Here is a 25,000-nt window from a genome sequence, read left to right as displayed (position 1 = left end):
TGTCACGTGGGCGTCGTCCTGCTGCTCTATTTAAGACCGGAAGTGGGTGGATTGCTTCACAATTCTGGCACATGGCCCGATGATAGCAGCGACACGTCACGGCAATCAAATTGTCAACGTTGTGGATTCACTCCCAACACACCGGTGGGCTGACGCAGTGAACCAATTGGCGCGTGTTGTTGACGTGACGAATCCCCTTACCGGTTGGCTACGTCAGGTGGTGGAGGGTTTACGACACATTGAATACATCTTTCGGTCGCCCCTGATTTCCGGTGGCAAGACGGCGTTCCACGGCGTGTGAGCGGCCGCGCCAACAACAGCACCGATCGCCAAAAGCGTGTGAACGTTGGTGAGAAGAGGCCTCCAAACTGACACCGTTTGTTACAAGGAGTCATGTTTGCATTGACCACAATACCTGCAGTCAGAATGCAAACAAAAAACATAACTCTGATAATGTATGCACTGTCATTGAAATTGATTAGTCAACACCCGAGACAGCTTTTCTTAGAGCCTAGTCTCACATGGTGTTGGACCAGATGACGCCAAAAGGCGCACAACTCAAAGACAATGCACCATCAGAGTATGAGAGCTCGGGGTAAGCATTTACACCATTGGAACCTCATTTGCCAGTAGCAAAATATGATAATTGTTTTTTTACCCTTTTATCTGGCAACAAAACTGACACCTTTTGTGTGGACCAATCAATTTCAAGGACAGTGCATACATTATCAGAGTTGTGTTTTTTGTTTGCATTCCGACTGCAGGTATTGTGGTCAATGCAAACATGACTCCTTGTAAAAAAAAGGTGTCAGTTTTGTTGCCAGATGACAGGGTAAAAAAAACTATCATATTTTGCTACTGGCAAATGAGGTTCCAATGGTGAGAAAAGGCCTCGTCGTCGGTCGGGTGCACCGCCGGTTGAAGGCCTCGCCAAATCTGTGGCCATCTCATCCCGCGGTGATGTTGTCACTCCACCTGGGGGCCACGTGGCACGACTCCGCGTCCGCCATGAGCCGATTTCATCGCCGCTCAAACTGCCCCGTGGACGTCCCCACGGACGCCGCGTTTCACTCCTTGGGCTGCCACTCCGTCGTTGTTATTATTCTGGTCGCGACGCGTCCTGCCTGCCCAAGCCCACTCACTTAGCGACGTGGACGATACGTGGAACCTTTTTGTGGCAGTAGCAAAGTGTGAACAAATAAGACTCTGTGTTTACCCCTTCTGGAAATAATACAGGTGTTGAGATCAGACTAACACGTAGCAGGCTTTCGCGACCAATATTATTCATAATAAATGTTTTTGGGTTAGATCTGGTTGTTTATAAATGTGGCGTAACCCTCCACCACCCGACACGGCCAATCAGCAAAAAAGTGTCACGTTGACAAAAGACGAATAGTTCACTACTTTAGCCCACCGGTGTGTGTGTGTTGAAGAGTGAATCCACAACATTTACAATTGCAATGTTGTGGATTCACTCTTCAACACACACCGGTGGGCTAAAGTAGTGAACTATTTGTCTTTTGTCAACGTGACACTTTTTTACTGATTGGCCGTGTTGGGTGGTGGAGGGTTACGCCACATTTATAAATAACGCGATCTAACCCAAACACATTCCTGCGGAGAGAGCTGGTAGGAACGTTGGGTTGCTCGGTCAATGGCCAGGGTCAACGGCGGCGTGGTGTATTCCGCAAATATGCCCGACTGTGAGGGCGGGCACAAGCCGGCGTGAGTAGGTTAAACGTTGAGTTTTATAAGGGCACCACGGGGTGAGCAGCCCCTCCCCACCCAGCCCCTCCCCTCCCCACCCAGCCCCTCCCCACCCTCCCCACCCTCCCCACCCAGCCCTTCCCTGCACGACGGACGGACGGACACAATAACCCCCTGTGGGCTGGTGTAACCAGGAAGTTCCTACCAGTATAAACGTTTATTATGAGGTGTTGAGATGTTCAAACACCAAGTGGAAACATTTTGCAAGGAATCAGCCAGACACGGCGCTTGTGGTGAACATGCAAACAACGATCACGTGGCTCTGATGATAATATTGCTGCGCGTTGTCTCTGAAACTGTTTGGCCTACACCAGAGACTGCATCCTTCTTGAGGGCCCAGTCTCACCAGCAGTGTCAGACCACTGACAGTCACTGGGTGATGCCAGCAGCCTGTAGAAGTTATCTCTGATCCGTGCCTTCCCCTACCTCTCTCTCAGCATAATCTGCAGCGGTCGCTATCCTCCTAACTCCCGGTCGGTTCCGTCTCTCCGAGGTCCCCGATAATTGTCGTGTCTCTCACCACAACCTGCAATCCTCAATTGTTTCTATTTCTGATTATCCACGCGCCTGTGCGGCGGTGGCTCACCCGCTCGGCCTGCAATCCAGCAGCGTGGGGGCAGCAGCGAGGGGTTGGTGGGTCACTCACAGATGCTGCCGTGAAACTACCCCGTGGGCGTCGGGTGGAAGGAGCCACACCCCAGGGAGGAGGCTGCATAGCAACACACGCAAGGACATATTCACATGCACAAGTACAGACAAATTACGATGTTAAATGCCTCCACAAATATGCACTTTACACGCACGCAATGTGAACACACATTGACATAAACAAATGCAGATGCGCAAACATGAAGACGTAATGACATACACAAATACAGACACACACACAGGCAGACGTAGATATGAACAACGTACACCACTACAAACATACACACAAAGGACAAATATTCCCTGGATGGGATAGAGTGTTGCCCCCTCGCATCGCGTGGGGGTTTTCCCGAGGTGCTCCAGTTTCCGTCCTGCGCGTAAACGCCCATTGGTCGGCGGCCGATAACAACCTCGTGTGTAGGGGACCGCAGAGCGTGGAGCGATTGTTGGTGGGGCAATTGTTGGTGGGGCTCGCTCACCACCTCGCGGCTGCCTTCCCGCTAGTCTGTGGTTCCTCCTCGTACTCTTAGTTTTTTCGGTAAAGTCACGTAGGTAAAAAATGAAATTAAAATTATTTTTATTATATATTTTTTTATTAATTTTAATTTCATTTTTTACCTACGTGACTTTACCGAAAAAACTAAGAGTATGAATCCTTGCAGTCACGAAAGCTTCAAATCTAGTTCCTCCTCGTGTTGCTGCGTCTTTCTTCCTCTCACAGTACTCTTGACTTGACGACGACGATGATGATGATTATCACAGTACAAGGCAGTCTAGTAACACATTTCCATGGTGAGTTTTGAATTTCCTGCCACGGGCTCTTTGGGCCCATCCCTGACTCGTGATCGGTCGATCGGCCTCCAGATTTTAATTTGAAATAATTGGGAATTTCGCGACGTACATTTTTTCCCCTTGAACGACAACTACGGATGATTTTTTGTGACAATTTTGTATTCTCAGTTTAACTCGTAGGCTTTCGCGCCCAGTATTATTCATAATAAAGGCTGTTGGGTTAGATCGTGTAAGTATCAATGCGTCTCAACCCTCCACCACCCGACACGGCCAATCAGTAAAAAATGTGTCACGTTGACAAAACGCCACTTAGTCACTTCTCCAGCCCACCGGTGTGTTTGAAGAGTGAATCCACAACATTTAGAATTTGAGTACGACGTTCCGCTGGTAATGACATAACATTCTCTAGAACAAACTCCTCCACCCCCTCCACATTAAGCGGTCACCTTTGCTCACTCGTTTCCGCCCCGCACTGAAAACTCGCACTTATTGTTCCAGAGCATCACCCCACGACCCCCGAAATCTCCCTCCTCGTAACCACGAACCATCGGCCGTTCCCGGTGACCTCTTCGTCATCTCATTACACGGCTCTCACTCATTAACCCCCGCTCATTGAATCCACTCGTCATCATTCACGGCCATCAAACTTTGCTCTCCGCCGAAGTCGCTCATCACATCATCCAGTTTACTCTCCTCGTCCCCACCACGATACACAACCATGCGTTGTACCGTTGTCAATTCTGCGCAAAGCGCCTCGGATAAAGCGCTACAGAAATGATTCAAAGAAACAAGATAACATGCGCGTGTACGTCTTCGTGCCGTTAGCCGCTGCCGATGGTGCGAGTTTGAGGGGTCGGAGGTCAGACGCTGCAGGGCGTGGGGAGGCCCTCATCCAGCAGGGGATTGAGACAGTACTTGCCCAATGAGATGCCACCTCCTCTGATCAATCTCGCCTTGCCACCTGTTGCGCAGAGCGCACCCGCACACATTTCAGTGTCAGCGCCCGGCTTCTATTAAAACTCTGCAGGACGCGGTGACGGGTTGTTAACTACCTCGCCTGGTGTACAGGAGGTCGTGGGTTCGATCCCGACCCTGACGATGCCTGCTGCTGTATATTTGGAGTTTGCGTATCTCTCTCATCATCATCACCACGGTGGCTAGATGTTAATTATCTCACCTGGTACACAGGAGGTCGTGGGTTCGATCCCGACCCTGACGACGCCTGCTGTATATTTGGAGTTTGCGTCTCTCTCTCATCATCATCATCACCACGGTGGCTAAGAGATGTTAACTACCTCGCCTGGTTCCCAAGAGGTCGTGGGTTCAATCTCGACCCTGACGCCTGCTGCTGCTGTATAATTAGAGTTTGCGTCTTTTTCTCATCATCATCACCACGGTGGCTAGGAGATGTTAACTACCTCGCCTGGTACACAGGAGGTCGTGGGTTCAATCTCGACCCTGACGACGCCTGCTGCTGTGTATTTGGAGTTTGCGTCTCTCTCTCATCATCATCAGGGTGGCTAGGAGATGTTAACTACGTCGCCTGGTACACAGGAGGTCGTGGGTTCGATCCCGACCCTGACGATGCCTGCTGTACATTTTGAGTTAATGCGTCTCTCTCTCCCCGTGGTTGCGTGGATTTTTGTCCGGGTCCTCCTTCCACATTTAGAATCAACGTCGCGCCTTTAGAGTGTCTGGCTGCTATCAATTTCCACGCGACCATGATGACGAGCCACTGCGTTGAGCTCTCATTTGTGATAGCCGGTTGGTGGCTTCTGACGAAGAGCTACTACATGGCAGCTCAGTGGCCCTTGCCTGGTAAAATAAATAAATAAAAATAGTTTGTAGGGTTTTTTAATAGTTTTGAATAAAGTTCAACTCGGCACCAGTACCAGATCTGAGTACAAATCAATTTCTGCCACCCCAGAGCAGATGCCAAATCCCGGGACTGTCGCGGCCGGCACTGATATCTGGGCCCCAACCCACCCAGGCTGGGCCACCTCGTGTCCAACGTTCCATCTCCTACCCCAGGCTGAGCCACCTCGTCAGGGTCACGTCCTCCTGTGTCTCCCACCTCGTCATGTCCCCTGCGTCTCCCACCTCGTGGGGATGGACACGTCTCCTGTCTCCCACCTCGTCAGGGTCACGTCCTCCTGTGTCTCCCACCTCGTGGGGATGGACATGTCTCCTGTCTCCCACCTCGTCAGGGTCACGTCCCCCCGTGTCTCCCACCTCGTCATGTCCCCTGCGTCTCCCACCTCGTCACGTCCTCTCTGTCACCCACCTCGTCACGCGCCCCTTGTATCTTCCACCTCGTGGGGGTTCAAGTCTCCTATCCCCCCCCCCCCCGTGTCTCCCTGCCCCCCCCTCCCGCACCACCCCAGATGGACGCGGCCACGCTGGAGGCGCTGGCGGAGCGCCTCTACCGCGTGCTCAAGGTGGAGCCGTTCGTCGTGAAGGGCTCCAGGGACTGCGACGAGAGGCCGCCGCCGCCGCCGCCACCGCCGCCGGGCCGCGGGGTGGACGCGTCGCCCGCCGAGGGCGCCGTGAGCCCCGGCGTCAAGAAGAAGGAACGCAAAGAGAAGAAGTCGGGCCGCCACGTGGAGCACAAGGCCACCGAGGTCGCCAACGCGGTGGGTGAGGCTCGCGCGGGCGCCCCTGCAGAGTGATGTGGTTGTCACAGCTGATGATGATGATTGCGTGTGTTGCAATCGAAACGTCGTGAGAATTTTATTGGTTTTTTTATATTTTTATTATTTCCCTTCTTGCGTGACTTTACCGAAAGAACCGAGAGTATGAATCCCTGCAGTCAATTTTATTGTTTAATATATTTTATTATTTTATTATTTCCCTTCTACGCGACTTTGCCGAAAGAACCATGAAGATGAATCCCTGCAGTCACGAAAGCTTTAAATCTAAAAATCATGTGGAGATTGTATAGCAGAAGGCAAATTACTCTGACAGGCGTGGTGTCGATTTTAAGTGTGAAGGGAGAAAACCGGAGGACCCGGAGAAAAATCTACGCGACCATGGGGAGAGAGAGACACGCAATCTCCAAATATACAGCAGCAGGGTCGGGATCGAACCCACGACCTCCTGTAGACCAGGCGAGGTAGTTAACATATCATAGCCACCGTGATGATGATGAGAGAGAGAGAGAGACACGCAATCTCCAAATATACAGCAGCAGGCGTCAGGGGGTCGGGATCGAACCCACGACCTCCTGTAGACCAGGCGAGGTAGTTAACATCTCATAGCCACCGTGATGATGATGAGAGAGAGAGAGACACGCAATCTCCAAATATACAGCAGCAGGCGTCAGGGGGTCGGGATGGAACCCACGTCCTCCTGTAGACCAGGCGAGGTAGTTAACATCTCCTAGCCACCGTGATGATGATGAGAGAGAGGCACACAAACTCCAAATATACAGCAGCAGGCGACAGGGTCGGGATCGTGTACCAGGCGAGGTAGTGACACAGAAGGTTTCCCCTTGGCTTTGTGCAGCCCCTGAAATTGATTGGTCCACACAAAAGGTGTCAGTTTTGTTGCCAGATAAAAGGGTAAAAACCCAATTATCATATTTTGCTACTGGCAAATGAGGTTCCAATGGTGTAAATGCTTCACCCCGAGCTCTCATACTCTGATGGTGCATTGTCTTTGAGTTGTGCGCCTTTTGGCGTCATCTGGTCCAACACCTTGTGAGACGAGGATCTAAGGAAAGCTGTCTCGGGTGTGGACCAATCAATTTCAAGGACAGTGCATACATTATCAGAGTTATGTGTTTTGTTTGCATTCCGACTGCAGGTATTGTGGTCATTGCAAACATGACAAATTGTAAAAACGGTGTCAGTTTGGAGGCCTCTTCTCACCAACGCTCGCACACTTTTGGCGATCGGTGCTGTTGTTGGCGCGGCCGCTCACACGCCGTGGAACGCCGTCTTGCCACCGGAAATCAGGGGCGACCGGTAGATGTATTCAATGTGTCGTAAACCCTCCACCACCCGACGCGTCACGTCAACAGAACGCGCCAATTGGTTCACTGCGTCAGCCCACCGGTGTGTTGGACAGTGAATCCACAACGTTGACAATTTGATTACCGTGACGTGTCGCTGCTATCACTGGGCCATGTGCCAGTAAAGTGAAGCAATCCACCCACTTCAGGTCTTAAATACAGCAATTCAGGCAATTGTCAATGGCAGTGTTCATTTGTGAGGATCACAAGAGCCAGAGTAAGCCTGCCTTTGGGATTAGTAGGGTGAAGTGTGAATACATGAGGCTCATAGAGCCAGACTACGGCTCCCTAATCATTCATAGGGGTGAAGTGTGAATGCATGAGACTCATAGAGCCAGACTATGCCTCCCTTAGAAGTTATAGGGGTGATTGTGAATGCATGAGGCTCATAGAGCCAGACTATGGCTCCCTTAGAATTCACAGGGGTGATTGTGAATGCATGAGGCTCATAGAGGCGGGTTCGTACTCTCTTAAGATTAAAAGGTTTCTGTGTTATTCTCGAAGCTCATGAAGCCAGACGAAGTCTCCCTCTGGCTTCGTATGGTCCACTCTTACTTCCCAAGGCGCATAGAGCCAGACTAAGGCTGTCTTAGGAGTAATAGGGTTCAGTCTTAATTCCCAAAGTTTATATGGCCAGACTAAGGCTGTCTTAGGAGTCATATGGTTCAGTCTTAATTCCCAAAGTTTATATGGCCAGACTAAGGCTCCTTTAGGTATCCTGAGGTTCAGTGTTAATTCTTAAGGTTCGTAGAGCCAGACTATGGCTCTCTTCGGACTTGTGCAGTTTAGTGTTTGCTCGTGCTCACAAAGCCAGACTATGGTTCCATTCAGATTAATAATGCTCTTTGCTGTGGTTGTCCCACCTGTTGACGGATGCTTGTGTTGTGTCCGAAACGTCGTGATTTAAGTTATTTTCTTTTATTTACCCACGTGACTTTACCGAAAGAACCAAAGAGTATGGATTCCTGCAGTCAGGAAAACTTCAAATCTAGAATTTTGTTTGGTGTTAATTTCTGAAGTGGGAGATCATTGTCTTTGTGTGTGCGTGTGTGTGTTACAGGCAGGCAATCATGAGAGAGCTGTGGATGGGAGTGATGGTGAGATGACATGTACACACTTAAATACATAAACACGTAAATACATATACACATACATAAACACATAAATACACAAACACGTAAACACATAAATACATATACACGTAAATACATAAACACGTAAATACATAAACACATAATGCATAAACACATACATGCACAAACACGTAAACACGTAAATACATAAACACGTAAATACATAAACACATACATACACAAACACGTAAACACGTAAATACATAAGCACGCTAACACGCGCTTACATCCACATAGAGGCATGATGGTGAGTGGTGATGGTGAGTGATGGTGAGTGGTGGTGAGTGGTGGTGAGTGGTGATGGTGAGTGGTGATGGTGATTGATGGTGAGTGGTGAGTGATGGTGGTGAGTGGTGATGGTGAGTGATGGTGAGTGGTGATGGTGAGTGGTGATGGTGAGTGATGGTGGTGAGTGATGGTGAGTGATGGTGGTGAGTGGTGATGGTGAGTGATGGTGAGTGGTGGTGGTGAGTGGTGATGGTGAGTGATGGTGAGTGGTGATGGTGAGTGATGGTGAGTGGTGATGGTGAGTGATGATGGTGAGTGATGGTGAGTGATGGTGGTGAGTGATGGTGAGTGATGGTGGTGATGGTGAGTGGTGGTGAGTGGTGATGGTGGTGAGTGGTGATGGTGAGTGATGGTGAGTGGTGATGGTGGTGAGTGGTGATGGTGGTGAGTGGTGATGGTGGTGAGTGGTGATGGTGGTGATGGTGAGTGGTGATGGTGGTGAGTGGTGAGTGATGGTGAGTGGTGATGGTGGTGAGTGGTGATTGGTGGTGATGGTTAGTGGTGAGTGATGGTGAGTGATGGTGAGTGGTGAGTGATGGTGAGTGGTGGATGGTGAGTGAGTGGTGAGTGGTGAGTGATGGTGAGTGATGGTGAGTGGTGATGGTGAGTGATGGTGAGTGGTGATGGTGAGTGGTGATGGTGAGTGATGATGGTGAGTGATGGTGAGTGATGGTGGTGAGTGATGGTGAGTGATGGTGGTGATGGTGAGTGGTGGTGAGTGGTGATGGTGGTGAGTGGTGATGGTGAGTGATGGTGAGTGGTGATGGTGGTGAGTGGTGATGGTGGTGATGGTGATGGTGGTGAGTGGTGATGGTGGTGAGTGGTGATGGTGGTGATGGTGAGTGGTGATGGTGATGGTGGTGATGGTGGTGAGTGGTGATGGTGGTGATGGTGATGGTGGTGAGTGGTGATGGTGGTGAGTGGTGATGGTGGTGATTGTGAGTGGTGATGGTGGTGAGTGGTGAGTGATGGTGAGTGGTGATGGTGGTGAGTGGTGATGGTGGTGATGGTGAGTGGTGAGTGATGGTGAGTGATGGTGAGTGGTGAGTGATGGTGAGTGGTGATGGTGAGTGATGGTGAGTGGTGAGTGATGGTGAGTGATGGTGAGTGGTGATGGTGAGTGGTGAGTGATGGTGAGTGGTGATGTTGAATGATGGTGAGTGATGGTGAGTGGTGAGTGATGGTGAGTGGTGATGGTGAGTGGTGATGGTGAGTGGTGATGGTGAGTGATGATGGTGAGTGATGTGTGGTTAGTGATGGTGATGTGAATGCTGCCGTGATGTTGGGTGATGTTCGCTGATGGGCGACCGTGGATGATGTTACACCTCGGCTCGCGTTCCTTATAAAGCGACGTCTATTCCGAGCCCAGCGACGCTCACAGAACCCTGGCCAGGATTAGCCGCATCCACTTACTGCCACGCACGCACACAGCCACACACACACAGCTACACACAGACAGCCACACACACCAGCTACACACACACAGTTACACACACACAGCCACACACACACACAGCCACACACACACAGCCACACACACACAGTCACACACACACAGCCACGCACACAGTCACACACACACAGCAACACACAGCCACACACACACACAGCCACACACACACAGCCACACACACACAGCCACACACACACAGCCACACACACACACATAGCCACACACACACAGTCACACACACACACAGCCACACACACACAGTCACACACACACACAGCCACACACACACAGCCACATACACACAGTCACACACACAGCCACACACACACAGCCACACACACACAGTCACACACACACACACAGCCACACACACACAGCCACATACACACAGTCACACACACACACAGCCACACACACACAGCCACACACACACAGTCACACACACAGCCACACACACAGTCACACACACACACAGCCACACACACACACAGCCACACAACAACAACAACAACCGCCATTCGCCACTAAGTGGCGGTGACGTCACCACGACGCTTGTGCCAGGCCATGTGCACCTTGAGGCCACGTGAAGTGTCGAACGCCCGCTGGCAGGAGGTCACGGGGCAGACCCAGCAGGTGCCACGGGTCGACTGACCGAGATGACCGAGATGACTGGCTGATGCGCCACCTGTGCCCCCTACTGTACCACTTGCTGTGCTTTAGCCACCCGGCGCTCCGCTCGTTGTTGTGAGCGTCGCTCCTCCGCCCTCCGTTGTTGTTGGAGGGCGACTGCCTCCAACTGCCCAGTAGCGTCCTTCACGAGCCTCCTCCACTGAGGCCGATCTTGACACCGCTGGTACCAGTCATCGGCAAGTCCACTCAGCTCCACGTCCTCCTGTACCACATCACTCCATCTCTTCTCCAGCCCGTGCCGCGCCCGTCTAGCCCCCTCGATCCGGCCGAACAAAAGCTGTTTGGGCATGCGGTGGCTGGGCATGCGGGCTACATGACCCAGCCAACGCAGCCTTGCCTGCCGGAGGAGCTCACCGATGGGACTTTGCCCAGATCTTTCAAGGATTTGTGAGCTCCTCACACAATCCAGCCTGGTTAAACCCAGGATGGATCGTAGGCAGGCCAGCCTAAATGTTTCCAACCGGCGAAGATGCTCCACTAGGGGGGTCCACGTTCCGCAAGCGTAGAGAAGGGAGGGAATGACCGTGGCCGAGAAGACCTGAAGCTTCGTGCGGAGCGACAGACCAGGTAGCTTCCACACAGCGTTACGCAACCGATGAAAAGATATTGCCGCTCGACTGATTCGGAGTGAGACCTCTGCTGATAAACCGGAGCCGGTCATAAGCACACTGCCCAGGTATGGGAAACTCTCCACTCTCTCCACAACTGCCCCATCACCAATTGGGAGTTGTGGGGGTGGAGTGTCCGATGGTACAAAATACCCAGGCAGGTGCTTAGTTTTGGTGGGGCTGATGGTAAGGCCCCACCTCTTAGTGGCACGCTCCAGTCTCAGCAGCAGCGTCTCCAACTCCTCTTATGAATGAGCAGCTATTACCAAATCATCGGCATACATAACGTGGTTGACAATAGGGAGCCATTCCCTTGATCGCACCCGGGCATCGATCAGCCTCCCATTATATCTGTACCAAATGGAAATTCCCCCGGTACAGCTATTGAAGGCTTCACGAACTAGCATGGTCAAATAGATGTTAAATAATGTGGGAGCCAGCGGACATCCCTGTCGCACCCCAAGGTGTACAGGGAATGGCTCTGATTCCCGGCCACGTAGTTATACCCGGGCCCGCTCATCATCATGAAGGTCCTTAATGATCGTGAGCAGAGGGTCAGGGACTCCGAAAGCACGAAGAACAACCCAGAGCCCTGGTCTACTGATAGCATCATAGGCCTTGACCAGGTCAATAAAGCAGAGATGTAGGTCTTGTTGGAATTCCCAACACCTCTGCTGTAGCAGACGGACAGAAAATATGGCATCTGTGCAGGACCGCCCTTTCCTGAAACCGCATTGGGGCTCTGCAAGCCTCTCCTCAGCGTGCCTAGCAAGGCGATGTTGAATAATCCTTGCCAGGATCCTTTCCCGGCACACTGAGGAGTGAGATGCCCCTGTAGTTGTTACAGTCTGTGCGGTCCCCTTCTTAAAGAGGGGACCACCAGGGCATCCTTCCAATCCTGTGGAACCGTCCAGTGGTCCAGACTGTTGTATGCATGTCATATAGGGCAGTCTGTGCACAAACGCCACCCTCCCTCAGCATTTTCGCTTGGGAGATTCATCTCTGCCCGGTGCCTTTCCTGGTCTCAGACTCTGGATCGCCTTCAGTACTTCCTCAACAGATGGCGACCTCAACCAGCCAGGGGGTGACTTCTTCCAATATTTGAGGCACCGCAGCCTCAGCATGATTATCCCCACTTTGTGCCATGATGTTTTCCTGGCTGAGGGATTTCCCCTCCCCCAGGACCTCACAGAAATGCTCAGCAAATCTGCAAACCTTTTCCGGGGGTCGGAGATTGGATCACCGTTTTTTCCCCTAATGATGGTAATAGGTGTGGTGCTGCAGGTTACTTTTTTGATGGAGTTAAATAGTGATTTGTGATCGCGGGCCACTGAGGCAGACTCAATCTCCTCAGCAACCCGCGACCACCACCCATCCTTGCAGCGCCTTACGGCTCTCCGAACCTCCGAGCGAAGGCTGCGGTAAACCTCCTCATTCTCTGACGTGGGATGCTGTAGCCGATGAAAGTGGGCCTGTCGCTTTTTATCAACTATCCTCCTCTGTCAGCCAGGGTTTCTGGGGAGGTCTGGACCGCGTACCCAAAGCAGCCATTGCAGCTGCATGAGTCACAGTCCTAAACCTCGCCCATTTGCCCTCGATATCAGGAGTGGGGGACGATGCCAACCCCAGCTGCAAGCGATGATGAAATTCTCGCTTGCAACTTTCATCAGCTAACTGACACCAGGCCACTTTAGGTTGGAATGGAGTCCTGGGTGTACACCCACCACCTGGAGTGGAAGAATAGCAGGCGCATCTTACAGATGACTAGTCGATGGTCAGAGGGCAGATCAGCTCCACGGTAGGTCCTGGTGTCAAGGACATGGGCTCGCATCCGCTGGTCCGTCACTATGTAGTCCAGCAGATGTTCTTGCTTGGACCCGGCATGCATCCATGATGTTATGTGGATGCACCGATGCCGGAACAGCGTGTTGGTAATTACAAGCCCATGGGCTGCACAAAAATCTAGCAGCCTCCTACCGTTGTTATTGAGCTGATCTGGCCCATACCTTCCAATCACTCCAGACCAGGTGCCAGCATCATGACCAAATCGGGCATTGAAGTCACCCAACAAGATGACTCTGTCCCGAGTGGCCACTTTAGCCAGCACCTGTGACAGGAGGTCACAGAAGGCATCTGACTCATCGGCTTTGCCTGCATCCCTCCACGGATGTTCGTCTTCGGTGGGGGCATAAGTAACCACGACCACCACTCCTCGCCTCCGGTTGATGGGAAGTCAAGCCCAAAGTAGCCTGGGGCTTACAGCTTTCCCACACCTCACCGCCACGCTCCCACGCCCCCCTTCATTCTTTGTTCAGAAGAAGAGCCACACCCTGTTGTTTGGCAGTCTCCTGTCCCGAGTGGAGGACTGTCCACCCCTCATGGTGGCAGGAGCCAGAACCAGTCCACCGGACCTCCTGAATGCCACAGAGATCCAGGCGGTACCGGTCCAGCTCCCGACAAAGGAGTGGCAGCCTCTCCTCCGCAGTGAGCGTTCGAACATTCCACGTGGCCATCCGTAGTGGTTTTTCGTTGTTTCTGGAGGAGCCCCGAGGGTGAAGATTCAATCTCCTGGCTCCGGCCAATTGGGGTTTGGCCCGGAGACGTCATAGACGCCTGTCCCCCCGTGGCCTCCGGCACAAGCTTATCTGTTACATATTTATGTTTCATTCGTAGGTTTAGTGGTAATGAATTGAAGGTGGAGGGGTTACCAGCCCCTCGCACCCGTCCAGAGCCCCAGTTTACCCACTATAGTGGTTACAGACGCCCTGAGGGGAGAGGCCAATGGCATTGGCCCTCCCCCACAGCGCTGTCCACGACAGTGTTGCCCATCCGGCACCGCGTCGGAGGTAGGGGTTGTTTTTTGCGGACACACACACACAGTCACACACACACACAGTCACACACACACACCAGTCACACACACACACAGCCACACACACACAGTCACACAAAAGACAAAGATCCCCCGTATAGCCTGAACAGACTGCTAGGGGCAAGTGCTGTTAGCGAGCACCTATGAAGGCCGGAACGGTACACGAGGGGGTGGGTGGCCAGCACCACGCCCGACCGGCCTTTGTCTCCCTAATGGCGATGTTTACACACCGCACCAGGTACTCATTTAAGGCTGAGTCGACCTAGGGGAGGCCCAGGACCGGTTCAGATAATCGTCACTGGTGTTAGCCGTGAGCAGGAATCGAACCCGGGTCGCCAGGTTCATAGCGCAGCGCGCTAACCGCTACACTACCGCTCCCCACAGTCACACACACACACAGTCACACACACAGCCACACACACACAGCCACACACACACAGTCACACACGCACAGCCACACACACACAGTCACACACACACACACACAGCCACACACACACACACAGCCACACACACACACAGCCACACACGCACGCACAGCCACACACACTCACAGCCACACACACACACAGCCACGCACACACAGCTACACACACACAGCCACACACACACAGCCACACACACACAGCACACACACACAGTCACACACACAGTCACACACACACAGTCACACACAACACACAGCCATACACACACACAGCCCGCACGCACACAGCCACTCACACAGCCACACACACACAGCCACGCACACGCGCAGGGAAGCGGTCGCGTAGTGGTCAGCGCCCTGCGCCACGAATCCCCGGGGGGGGATGGGGGGGCGGTTTCGATCCCCGTTCGTGGCCAGCACCGGTGACGAAGAGCTGAGCTGGTACGAGGCCTCCCTAGATCGACTCAGCCTTAAATGAGTACCCGGCGTGGTGTGTCAACGTCGGCATTAGGGAGACAAAGGCGGCCGGGCGTGGTGCTGAGCCACTACTGATGAGAGGCTGGGTTAGAGACCTGGGTCTGGGTGTCCTCTGTTTCTCTCAGGGGGTTCATAGTGGCCGTGTCAGAGACGCTGAGCCACTACTGATGAGATTCTGGGTTGGAGACCTGGGTCTGGGTGTCTCTCTGTTTCTCTCAGGGGATTCATAGTGGCCGTGTCAGAGACGCTGAGCCGCTACTGATGAGATTCTGGGTTGGAGACCTGGGTCTGGGTGTCTCTCTGTCTCTCTCAGGGGGTTCATAGTGGCCGTGTCAGAGACACTGGGCCACTACTGATGAGATGCTGGGTTGGAGACCTGGGTCTGGGTGTCTCTCTGTCTCTCTCAGGGGTTCATAGTGGCCGTGTCAGAGACGCTGAGCCGCTACTGATGAGATTCTGGGTTGGAGACCTGGGTCTGGGTGTCTCTCTGTCTCTCTCAGGGGGTTCATAGTGGCCGTATCAGACGCTGAGTCAGCACAACTGAGAGGCTGGGCTTGAGCGCTAGATTTAGGCATCTGCCGTTGAGTCAGCATTCATGTCCTCATCTTTGCGTGTGCGTGTGTGTGCTGTTGTTTGGTTCGCCGTGATCTCTTCACTGCTAGACCACCTGTAGAAGTGGCATAGCCCGAAGTTTCCAAGTGTGTAGGCGGTGCAACTGCACAGGCTCCGGAAACTCCACCACTGAGAGAGAACCACAGACGAACGTCGAATCCCATAGACTAAACAGAGACCCAAAGACTGGCCGAGGCATACTTGGACTTGCATAGAGAGCCATGGACTTACATAGAAACCCCATAGACTTACATAAACCTACTTCGATTATACGGGGCTCTCAAATGACAACAATAACATTTGGGTTCTGCACTCAATTCGGATCAATTCCAGCCCCGAGAATCGAACGCCAGTTTGACCGTCACGTGACGGACAATACTGTCATACATCTGTCTCCCCACATAAAACAATTTAGGTTTTTTTTTTTACACATCTCATCAGCCCCTTATGATCGTGATTTTTTTTGCAGCAGCAGCATTGGATTAATGCAAGCAAGCTATACACTGGTTTCGACGTTCAACATCTCATCAGCAGGGGCAGACTTGCTTCGTCGGAATTGCACATACCGTAGGCCACCATTATTCGCCCGTGGAAACATCAGCACACCATCTTTGCTGTCTGTCTCTCGATAGACATTCACAATCCGATTTATTCCACAAAAATGGAATTCACTCCATCTCGCGTGCGGCAAAGCCAAATGGCTTCACTCACAATCCGAAAGCTCCTTAATCTTCGGCTAGATCAGGGGTCGGCAACCAAAATAACAAGAAGAGCCATTTCTTTTCAATTCGGTACAAAATTCAGTATTTCAAGAGCCGCAATGCATCTGAGTACATACGTACTCATCGTCAAGAAGCAGCCCGTAAAGAGCCGCATGCGGCTCCGGAGCCGTAGGTTGCCGACCCCTGGGCTAGATGATCAGCCCACTAACGAACTCCTGGAGGGCGTCACTATTAATATTGTGAATGCAAATTCAAGTCATCAAACGGCTGATGGCTCAGTCCATTTGACTGAGTCCATTATCTTCACTTAATCAACTTGCTCGCGTGCAACCGATGCACAACTTGGGTTTGCATGCAACTGATGTGCAACTTCGTTTTGTGCAACTGACATGCAACCTGGTCGCACGCATCTAAATACACACCCTAGGCTGCATGCAATCAATGCGCAACTTGGGTTGCGTGCAACTAATACGCACGTGGGTTGCACGCAACCAATTGCTCAGGTGCGAACCTGCCAAAAGAGAGTCTTTCCTGCAAAGGGCCAGAAAATGTTACATTTTCAAACAACGCATTACTGTTTTGTGTGTGCGTCTATGAAAATGTGCCTATCATATTATAATAATAAGCTACAAGCGAGAATTTCATCATCGCTTGCGGCTGGGGTTGGCATCGTCTCCCACTTCTCCTGATGTCGAGGGGAAATGGGCGAGGTTTAGGACTGTGGCTCATGCAGCTGCAATGGCTGCTTTGGGTACGCGGTAGAGACCTCCCAGGGACCCTGGCTGACAGAGGAGGTGTTCAAGCTGGCTGAGAAAAAGCGACGGGCCCACTTTCATCAGCTACAGCATCCGACGTCGGAGAATGAAGAGGCTTACCACAGCCTTCACTGGGAGGTTCGGAGAATCGTGAGGTGCTGCAAGGATGGGTGGTGGTCGCGGGTTCCTGAGGAGATGGAGTCTGCCTCAATGGCCTGCGATCAGAATCGCTCTTTAATTCCATCAAAAAGTAACCTGCAGCGTCACACCTATTACCATCATTAGGGGGAAAGAACGGTGATCCATTCTCCGACCCCCAGGAACAGATTTGCAGATTTGCTGAGCATTTCTGTGAGGTCCTGGGGGAGGAGATATCCCTCAGCCAGGAAAACATCATGGGACAAAGTGGGGATGACCCTGCCGAGGCTGCGGTGCCTCAAACATTGGAAGAGGAAGTTACCTCCTGTGAGTGGCTGCTGAGGTGCCATCTGTTGAGGAAGTACTGAAGGCGACCCAGAGTCTGAGATCAGGAAAGACACCGGGCAGAGATGATATCCCAGGTGAAATGCTGAGGAGGGTGGTGTTTGTGCACAGACTACCCTACATGACATCATATCAACAGTTTGGACCACTGGACGGGTTCCACAGGATTGAAAGGACGCCCTGGTGGTCCCCCTCTTTAAAAAGGACTGCACAGACTGTAACAACCACAGGGGCATCTCACTCCTCAGTGTGCCGGGAAAGGTCCTGGCAATGATTATTCAACATCGCCTTGCTAGGCATGCTGAGGAGAGGCTTGTGGAGCCCCAATGCGGCTTCAGGAAAGGGCGGGTCCTGCACAGATGCCATATTTTCTGTCCATCTGCTACAGCAGATGTGTAGGGAATTCCAACAAAAACCTACATCTCTGCTTTATTGACCTGGTCAAGGCCTATGATACCATCAGAAGGCCTGGGTGATGGGTTGTTCTTCGTGCTTTCAGAGTCCCTGACCCTCTGCTCACGATCATTAAAGACCTTCATAATGTTGAGCGGGCCCAGGAAAAACTACGTGGCACCTTGGGGTGCAACAGGGATTTCCTCTTGCTCCCACATTATTTAATATCTATTTTGACCACGTAGTTCATGAAGCCTTCAATAGCTGTACCGGAGGAATTTCCATCTGGTACAGATACAATGGGAGGCTGATCGATGCCCGGGTTGTGGTCAAGGGATGACTCCCTATTGCTCAACCATGTTACGTGTGCCGATGATCTGGTAATTGCTGCTCACTCAGAGGAGGAGTTGGAGGCGCTGCTGCTGAACCTGGAGCTTGCCACTAAGAGGTGGGGCCTTACCATCAGCTCCATCAAAACGAAGCACCTGCCTGGGTATTTTGTACCATCGGACACTCCACCCCCACAACTCTCAATTGGTGATAGGGCAGTTGTGGAGGGAGTGGAGAGTTTCCCATACCTGGGCAATGTGCTCATGACCCGCTCCGGTTTAACAGCAGAGGTCTCACTCTGAATCAGTCGAGCGGCAATATCTTTTTATCGGTTGCATAACGCTTCGTGGAGGTTACCTGGTCTGTCGCTCCGCACGAAACTTCAGGTCTTCTCGGCCACAGTCATTCCCTCCCTTCTCTACGCTTGCGAAACGTGGACCCCCTAATGGAACATCTTCGCCAGTTATAAACATTTAGGCTGGCCTGCCTACGATCCATCCTGGGTTTAACCAGGCTGGATTGTGGTGAGGAGCTCACAAATCCTTAAAAGATCTGGACAAAGTCCCATCGGTGAGCTCCTCCGGCAGGCAAGGCTGCGTTGGCTGGGCTATGTAGCCCGCATGCCCAGCCACCGCATGCCTAAACAGCTTTTGTTTGGTCGGATTGAGGGGGGCTAAAAGGGCGCTGCACGGGCTAGAGAAGAGATGGAGTGATGTGGTACAGTAGGGATGTGGAGCTGAGTGGACTTGCCATATGACTGATACCAGCGGTGTCAAGATCGGCCACTGTGAGAAGAGACGCTGCTACTGGGCATTTGGAGGCAGTCGCCCTCCAACAACAACGGAGGGCGGAGGAGGCAATGCTCTCAACAACGAGCGGAGCGCCGGGTGGCTAAAGTTGGCACAGTAGGGGGCACAGGTGGTGCATCAGCCAGTCGTCCTCAGTCAGTCGACCTGTGGCATCTGGGTCTGCCCCGTGGCCTCCTGCCAGCGGGCGTTCGACACTTCACTTGGCCTCAAGGTGCACATAGCCTGGCCACAAGCGTGCGTGGTGACGTCACCTGCCCACTTAGTGGCGCAATGGCGGTTGTTGTTGGTGTCTGTGTGTGCGTGGGTGGAGCGGGGTCGTGGTACGGTTAGCCGCTACGCTGTGCTTTGAACCTGGCACACGAGTTCGATTCCCGCTCATGGCCAACACCGGTTACGATGTTATCTGAACCTGTCCTGGGCCTCCCCTAAACCGATTCAGCCTGACAATGAGTACCTGGGCGGTGTGTAAACATCGCCACTAGGAGGACAAAGGCGGTCAGGCGTGGTGCTGGCCACCCACCCCTCGTGTGCCGTTCCAGCCTTCATAGATGCTCGCTGACAGTCTTGTCCCTACAGTTTGTTAAGGCTCTTCAGAGGTCTTTGTGTCACCTCTAAGCAGCCATTACATTAACCTCCCAGCTCCCACCGGATTACCATTACCGGGCTGGCAAAAAAAGCTTATTGGTCAGAACGGCAACCGAACATTGTATAGCTGCTGCTGTGTTGTTGTTGTCATGGTGCGCTCGTCTTGCCGAGCCAGGGGACGGCCACATCATCCCCACCCCACCTCCGGCCCCCTCCGACCATGGTCCACTGTTGAGCCACATCCCACAGAGCGCGGCTGTGGTCACGGTGCACCCGGGGTGTAGGGCAGGTCACAGCTGCTTTACACGAGGCCACAGTCGGTAACAGAGGCCGTCGAGCAGGCCGGGACCGGCGCGGCAGCTCCAAGCCAGGCAGACGAGCGGTGGTGGGGCTCGGGAGTGGAAGTGGTGGTGGAATAGCAACGAAACGAACAGCACCAAAGACGGATGTCTTCATTTCTCAACAGAGAGCTGATCGACCACCGGCCGAGTACTCTGCGCGTAGGCCACCTCAACGTAGAATGCCTCCCGTGTGACAAAATAAATGAATGTCCCCGGCCACACGCTGCCGTCCGTACCACCACGGTGACATGCCGGCACGTCCGGGCACGTAACCTCCAGGGCGACAGACAAGATGCAGGAAGATTCGGCGTTGCTGGATACACAGCGTCGTCCTGGTGACCCAGGTCATCCTGGTCTCTTCGGTTCTCACCGAGTTAAACGAAGTAAGATATAAGATTAAGCTCGCTCATTCAAACTCGCCGACCAATTCACTCGTGCGAATGGGCGACTACCCTGGGCTGTTGAGGTCCGACTGGTTTGAGCTAAAATTAACCTGGAACTGACATTGCAACATTCCGAGCACGGAGGGCAACCTTCACGAAGCAGGCAGACGCACGGGACTCACGCCATGTGGACCTCGGCCTCTCGACGGACCTTATTCCATTACAGTGGATGGCCAGTGACCTCCACATCACGAATGTTGATAAGCCGCCGGAACCACTCAACCGTGGCTTCCACCACTGCAATGGCACACAAGCCACCCTCCAGTCGACGTCGGACACGCGGTTGGTCCGACGTTTGGCGCAACATCGGCCCAACGTGGCGTCAACGTTGACACGTGGTTGGTCCGACCTTGGCCCAACTTTTGCCAATGTTCACACGCGGTGGTCTGACGTTAGTGCAACGTTAGGCCGACGTTTCCGCCAACGACTGACCAACCGCGTGTCAACGTTGGCCCAGCGTTGCACGTTGCCCGGGCACTCGTCAGATGTCAACGAGGTGAAGCCTGACACAGAGCGGTGCCTTGATGCAGGACTCGTTCCTGCAGTGCGACTCAAAGAGCAGCGAGGAGCACAAAACAACAACAAAACTCCCGACGCATCCATCAGTACCACTGTATGGCCTTAGAAGGGAAATACATATATACAGGGTGCTTAAAAAAATGTTTTTAACACTTCTGAGAATTTGCAACAACAACCACGAGAAATGTGCCACCTCCGGGCTCTGGAGACCACCTGGAGAAGATTCCAGGCACGCGTTGACAACGATGGCGACAAGTGGGAGACTCTTTGACTGTTTGAAGCTATTAACGTTACATTTGTTATCATGTTACAGCGTATTACCCGTCCTTTTTCCATTAAAAACGATAGTGCCATATAGGTGTTCAACATTTTTTGAAGCGCCCTGTATATAGTAGATCACGGTACGGCCGTTTGGGCCGTCCTTCATTCCGCACTTTGGTCAAATGTTGTTTGGCCTCGCCATCGAGACCACGGACGTTGACCGCAGATTTTGGGGCGACGATTGTGCGTGCAGGTGCCGGGTGAATTGTTGCAACGCAGGACCGCGACAAGTGGCGGACGACTCGGGGGGGTAGGGAGAGGGGGAGGGGGGGTTCGCCTTCGTCCATCGTCGCATCGTCCGAGGACGATGACGACGAATGTACCTGTGTTTTTGCTTATCGCGCACACTGCAAAGTGCACCAGCGGGTCTGACGAATGTGTCTGCGTGTGCGAGTGCTCCCGCCGCGATCGTATTGGCTGCCGTCCACCAAAACACATTTTCATCCGTGTAACCCACACCGCCGCTGCCACCACACGCTCACCTCCGAGCCACGAACATTCCCGAACGGATTTTGCAGCGACGCTGCTTTGCAGCCACTCCTCGCGTTACCGCGGTGCGAGCGGCAAAGATTAATGAACTTCGCGAGGGCGTTTCGTCAAATCCATGCCAGACGGGCAGATGTACGCTCACTCTGACATGGCCATTATGACCCCCCCTCCCCGTCACCCGACCCCCCTTAAAAAACAAGTGATACCAGACATCGATCCCAGGATCTCAGTAATGCTGGCTCAGCTTCTCTGACTTAGCAATTGTGAAGCCCCTGAGATCAAGAGTGACTCCCAGACCCAGGGCTTGAACCTTCAAAGTAGGATCTCAGCAGCTCGACTCACGGTCTCTAGAATTATAGCATCATGGACCCCCCCCCCCCCCCCCCCGAGAGAGAGAGAGAGAAAGTGAGAAACACCTAGACCCAGGAACACCTAGACCCAGGGCTTGAACTTTGAACGTTTGAACGTAGGAATCTCAGCAGCGTCGGCTCACGTCCCCTGAATTATTTGCCATGATGAACCCCCCCGAGAGAGAGAGAGAGAAACACCTCGACCCAGGGCTTGAACTTTGAACCCATGACCTCGGCGGTCTCAGCTCAGGAGTCCCTCCGACATGGGAGATTGTCTTGAGTCGACCCGGCAACTTTGAGCCACCTGTGCCTCCGTCGTGCTGCGAGCAGGCGAGCTGAAGAACAGCGTGCACGCGGCGGAGGCAGACGGAGAGCACACGGTGGCTGAGGATGGACACGGCAAGGACAGGTGGGGTCGTCTTCGTGTTGCCCTGCGGTTGCTTTGTGTGGCTTTGCTTATGTGTTGTTGCTGTGGTTTTGTGTCGCTTTGTGTTTGAATTTGCGGGTTTGTGTTTCAGTGCGCACGTGGATTTGTTTTTTTTTGTCGTTCGTGTCTTTGCGTTTGTTCCATTTATGTCCGTTGCTTTGTGACTATTTGTGTCCGTGGCTCTGTGTCGATTTGTGTCCGAGGCTTTGCGTGCGTGTGGCTTTGCGTCGCGTGGCGTGGTGCGCTGTCCCCTATATATTTCTTACTCCCCAATTGAACTCCACACACGGATAGCAGCGAGCAGCGCACCAACATGCAATGATCATCTGTAATTATTGCGTCCTATAATAATAATAGTAGTAGTCGGGGTTCGACTCAGCCCATGGTCCCTCCCGTGCAAGTGGGGGGGGGGGGCGATGTTGCTACGAGTAATCCACATTAAGGATTAACGCGCGCGTCGATTATCCAATTACGGCAAATTTAGACCGTGACGGGCACACAATTGTCGACTCGTTCTTTCAAACCACGTCAGGGGATCTCTGGAATCCACTGTGTAGCAGACGGCGATGTACATGCCGCAGTATTAACCAGTGTGGCCAAGGGCTTCAACCGTAAACCTCTGAACGCACTGCCACGAGACTGCAAATGTGTGAAATGTTAAACTGCAGCCATGGTCATTCCCATTGTGCATTGCCCGCGTGTGCGTGTATGCCAGTGTTTACTGTGAGTCTGTGTTTACACATGAGGCTGTTAGCGCTACGAACCTGAGTACTCGGTGCAGTGCGTAGTAATATCACCACTTGGGAGACAAAGGCGGCCGGGCGTGGTGATAGCCACCCACCCCCTCGTGAGTCGTGCCGGCCTTCATAGGTGCTCGCTAACAGCACTTGCCCCGAAGGTCTCTTAAGGCTACACGGGGGACCTTTGTCTTTGTATGTGCCGCTAACCTTTCGTGGCGAGCGATGTGTGAACGAGTCCCGCGTGCCCCATTTGCTTTCCCAGCTTCGTCAAACGCCACCTGTGACCAACGCGCATTGTACGTTAGGCCTTCATCCAGCAGTGAATTTGTAAAGGTCTGTAGCTAATTGTGTCATATGAAGAGGTGTACGTGTTGCCTGGGCATGGGCGTTGAGCGGTGGGCGAAGTGTTCAGCGCCCTGCGCTACGAACCTCTCGCAAACCGAAGTTGAATTCCCGCTCACGGCCAACATCAGTGGCGGGTGCTGCCTGAACCGGCCACGTGTCGACTTTGACCGTGACCGCGTGGGGAGCCCCTCGTCCAGCAGTGGGTTGACCAGAGAGTTGGTTATTGTGTGTTTATTCTAGATTTGAAGTTTTCGTGACTGCAAGGATCCATACTCTTTGGTTCTTTCGGTAAAGTCACGTAGGTGAAAAAATAAAAATATATATAAAAAAAAAATTAAAATAACTAAATTAAATCACGACGTTTTTTTTCATCTACGTGCCTTTACCGAAAGAACCAAAGAGTATTTATTGTGTGTTTATCACGCGCGTTGTTAATTTTAAACTGTCGGTTTTCCATTTCAGCCACGAAGAATGAATGTTAACTCCCAATGAAGGCGTCTTCCCCATCGGCAACAGCCCCTATTCATAGCCAGACCTGCAACTACCAATGTCTGGGAGGCTCAACCAGGGCCACGAGTTCTTGAACAGGCTTCACCTGTCTCTGTCAGCACCGCCCTCTTGTCCATAAGCACACCCACTCAGCAACTAGCCCCCGCCCACTGCAAAGTTAGCTCCACCCACTACTCAGGTAGCTCCTCCCACTGCTCCGGTAGCTCCTCTCACCACCCAGGTAGCTCCTCCCACTGCCCCGGTAGCTCCTCCCACTACTCAGGTAGCTCCTCTCACTACCCAGGTAGCTCCTCCCACTACCCAGGTAGCTCCTCCCACTGCCCCGGTAGCTCCGCCCACTACCCAGTGAGCTCCTCCCACTACTCAGGTAGCTCCTCCCACTACTCAGGTAGCTCTGTCCACTGCCCCTGTAGCTCCTCCCACTACTCAAGTGGTCCCGCCCACTGCTCAGGTAGCTCCTCCCCTGCTCAGGTAGCCCCGCCCACTGCTCAGGTTGCTCCTCCCACTGCTCAGGTAACCCCGCCCACTGCTCAGGTAGCTCCGCCCACTACTCTGGTGTTTCCACAGACGACTCAGCTCCACCGTCTACCCAGGAAGCTCTGCCCGTATCACGAATCCCTTATCGTGGTGGGTGCCATTATGAACCCGCGGAGAACTGC

At 52.8% G+C, this 25,000-nt stretch overlaps 1 protein-coding gene across 1 annotated transcript in view; it reads left to right on the top strand.

Annotated features, from left to right (window-relative positions):
- Nucleotides 1–24,986, top strand: part of LOC133358834 (uncharacterized) — a 35,627-nt gene extending 10,641 nt beyond the window's left edge. The window contains exons 2-5 of the mRNA XM_061577281.1: nt 5,592–5,840; nt 8,280–8,316; nt 22,650–22,728; nt 24,294–24,986. Coding sequence (XP_061433265.1) covers nt 5,592–5,840; nt 8,280–8,316; nt 22,650–22,728; nt 24,294–24,306 — 378 coding nt within the window. The 3' untranslated portion in view covers nt 24,307–24,986. The remainder of the gene's footprint in view (nt 1–5,591; nt 5,841–8,279; nt 8,317–22,649; nt 22,729–24,293) is intronic.
- Nucleotides 24,987–25,000: the final 14 nt, after the last annotated feature.

Source organism: Lethenteron reissneri, chromosome 63 (genome assembly GCF_015708825.2).
Source record: "Lethenteron reissneri isolate LAM-NWPU_2019-01 chromosome 63, ASM1570882v1, whole genome shotgun sequence".
NCBI classification, from domain to species: domain Eukaryota; kingdom Metazoa; phylum Chordata; class Hyperoartia; order Petromyzontiformes; family Petromyzontidae; genus Lethenteron; species Lethenteron reissneri.
This window is presented reverse-complemented; position numbering and strand designations above follow the sequence as displayed.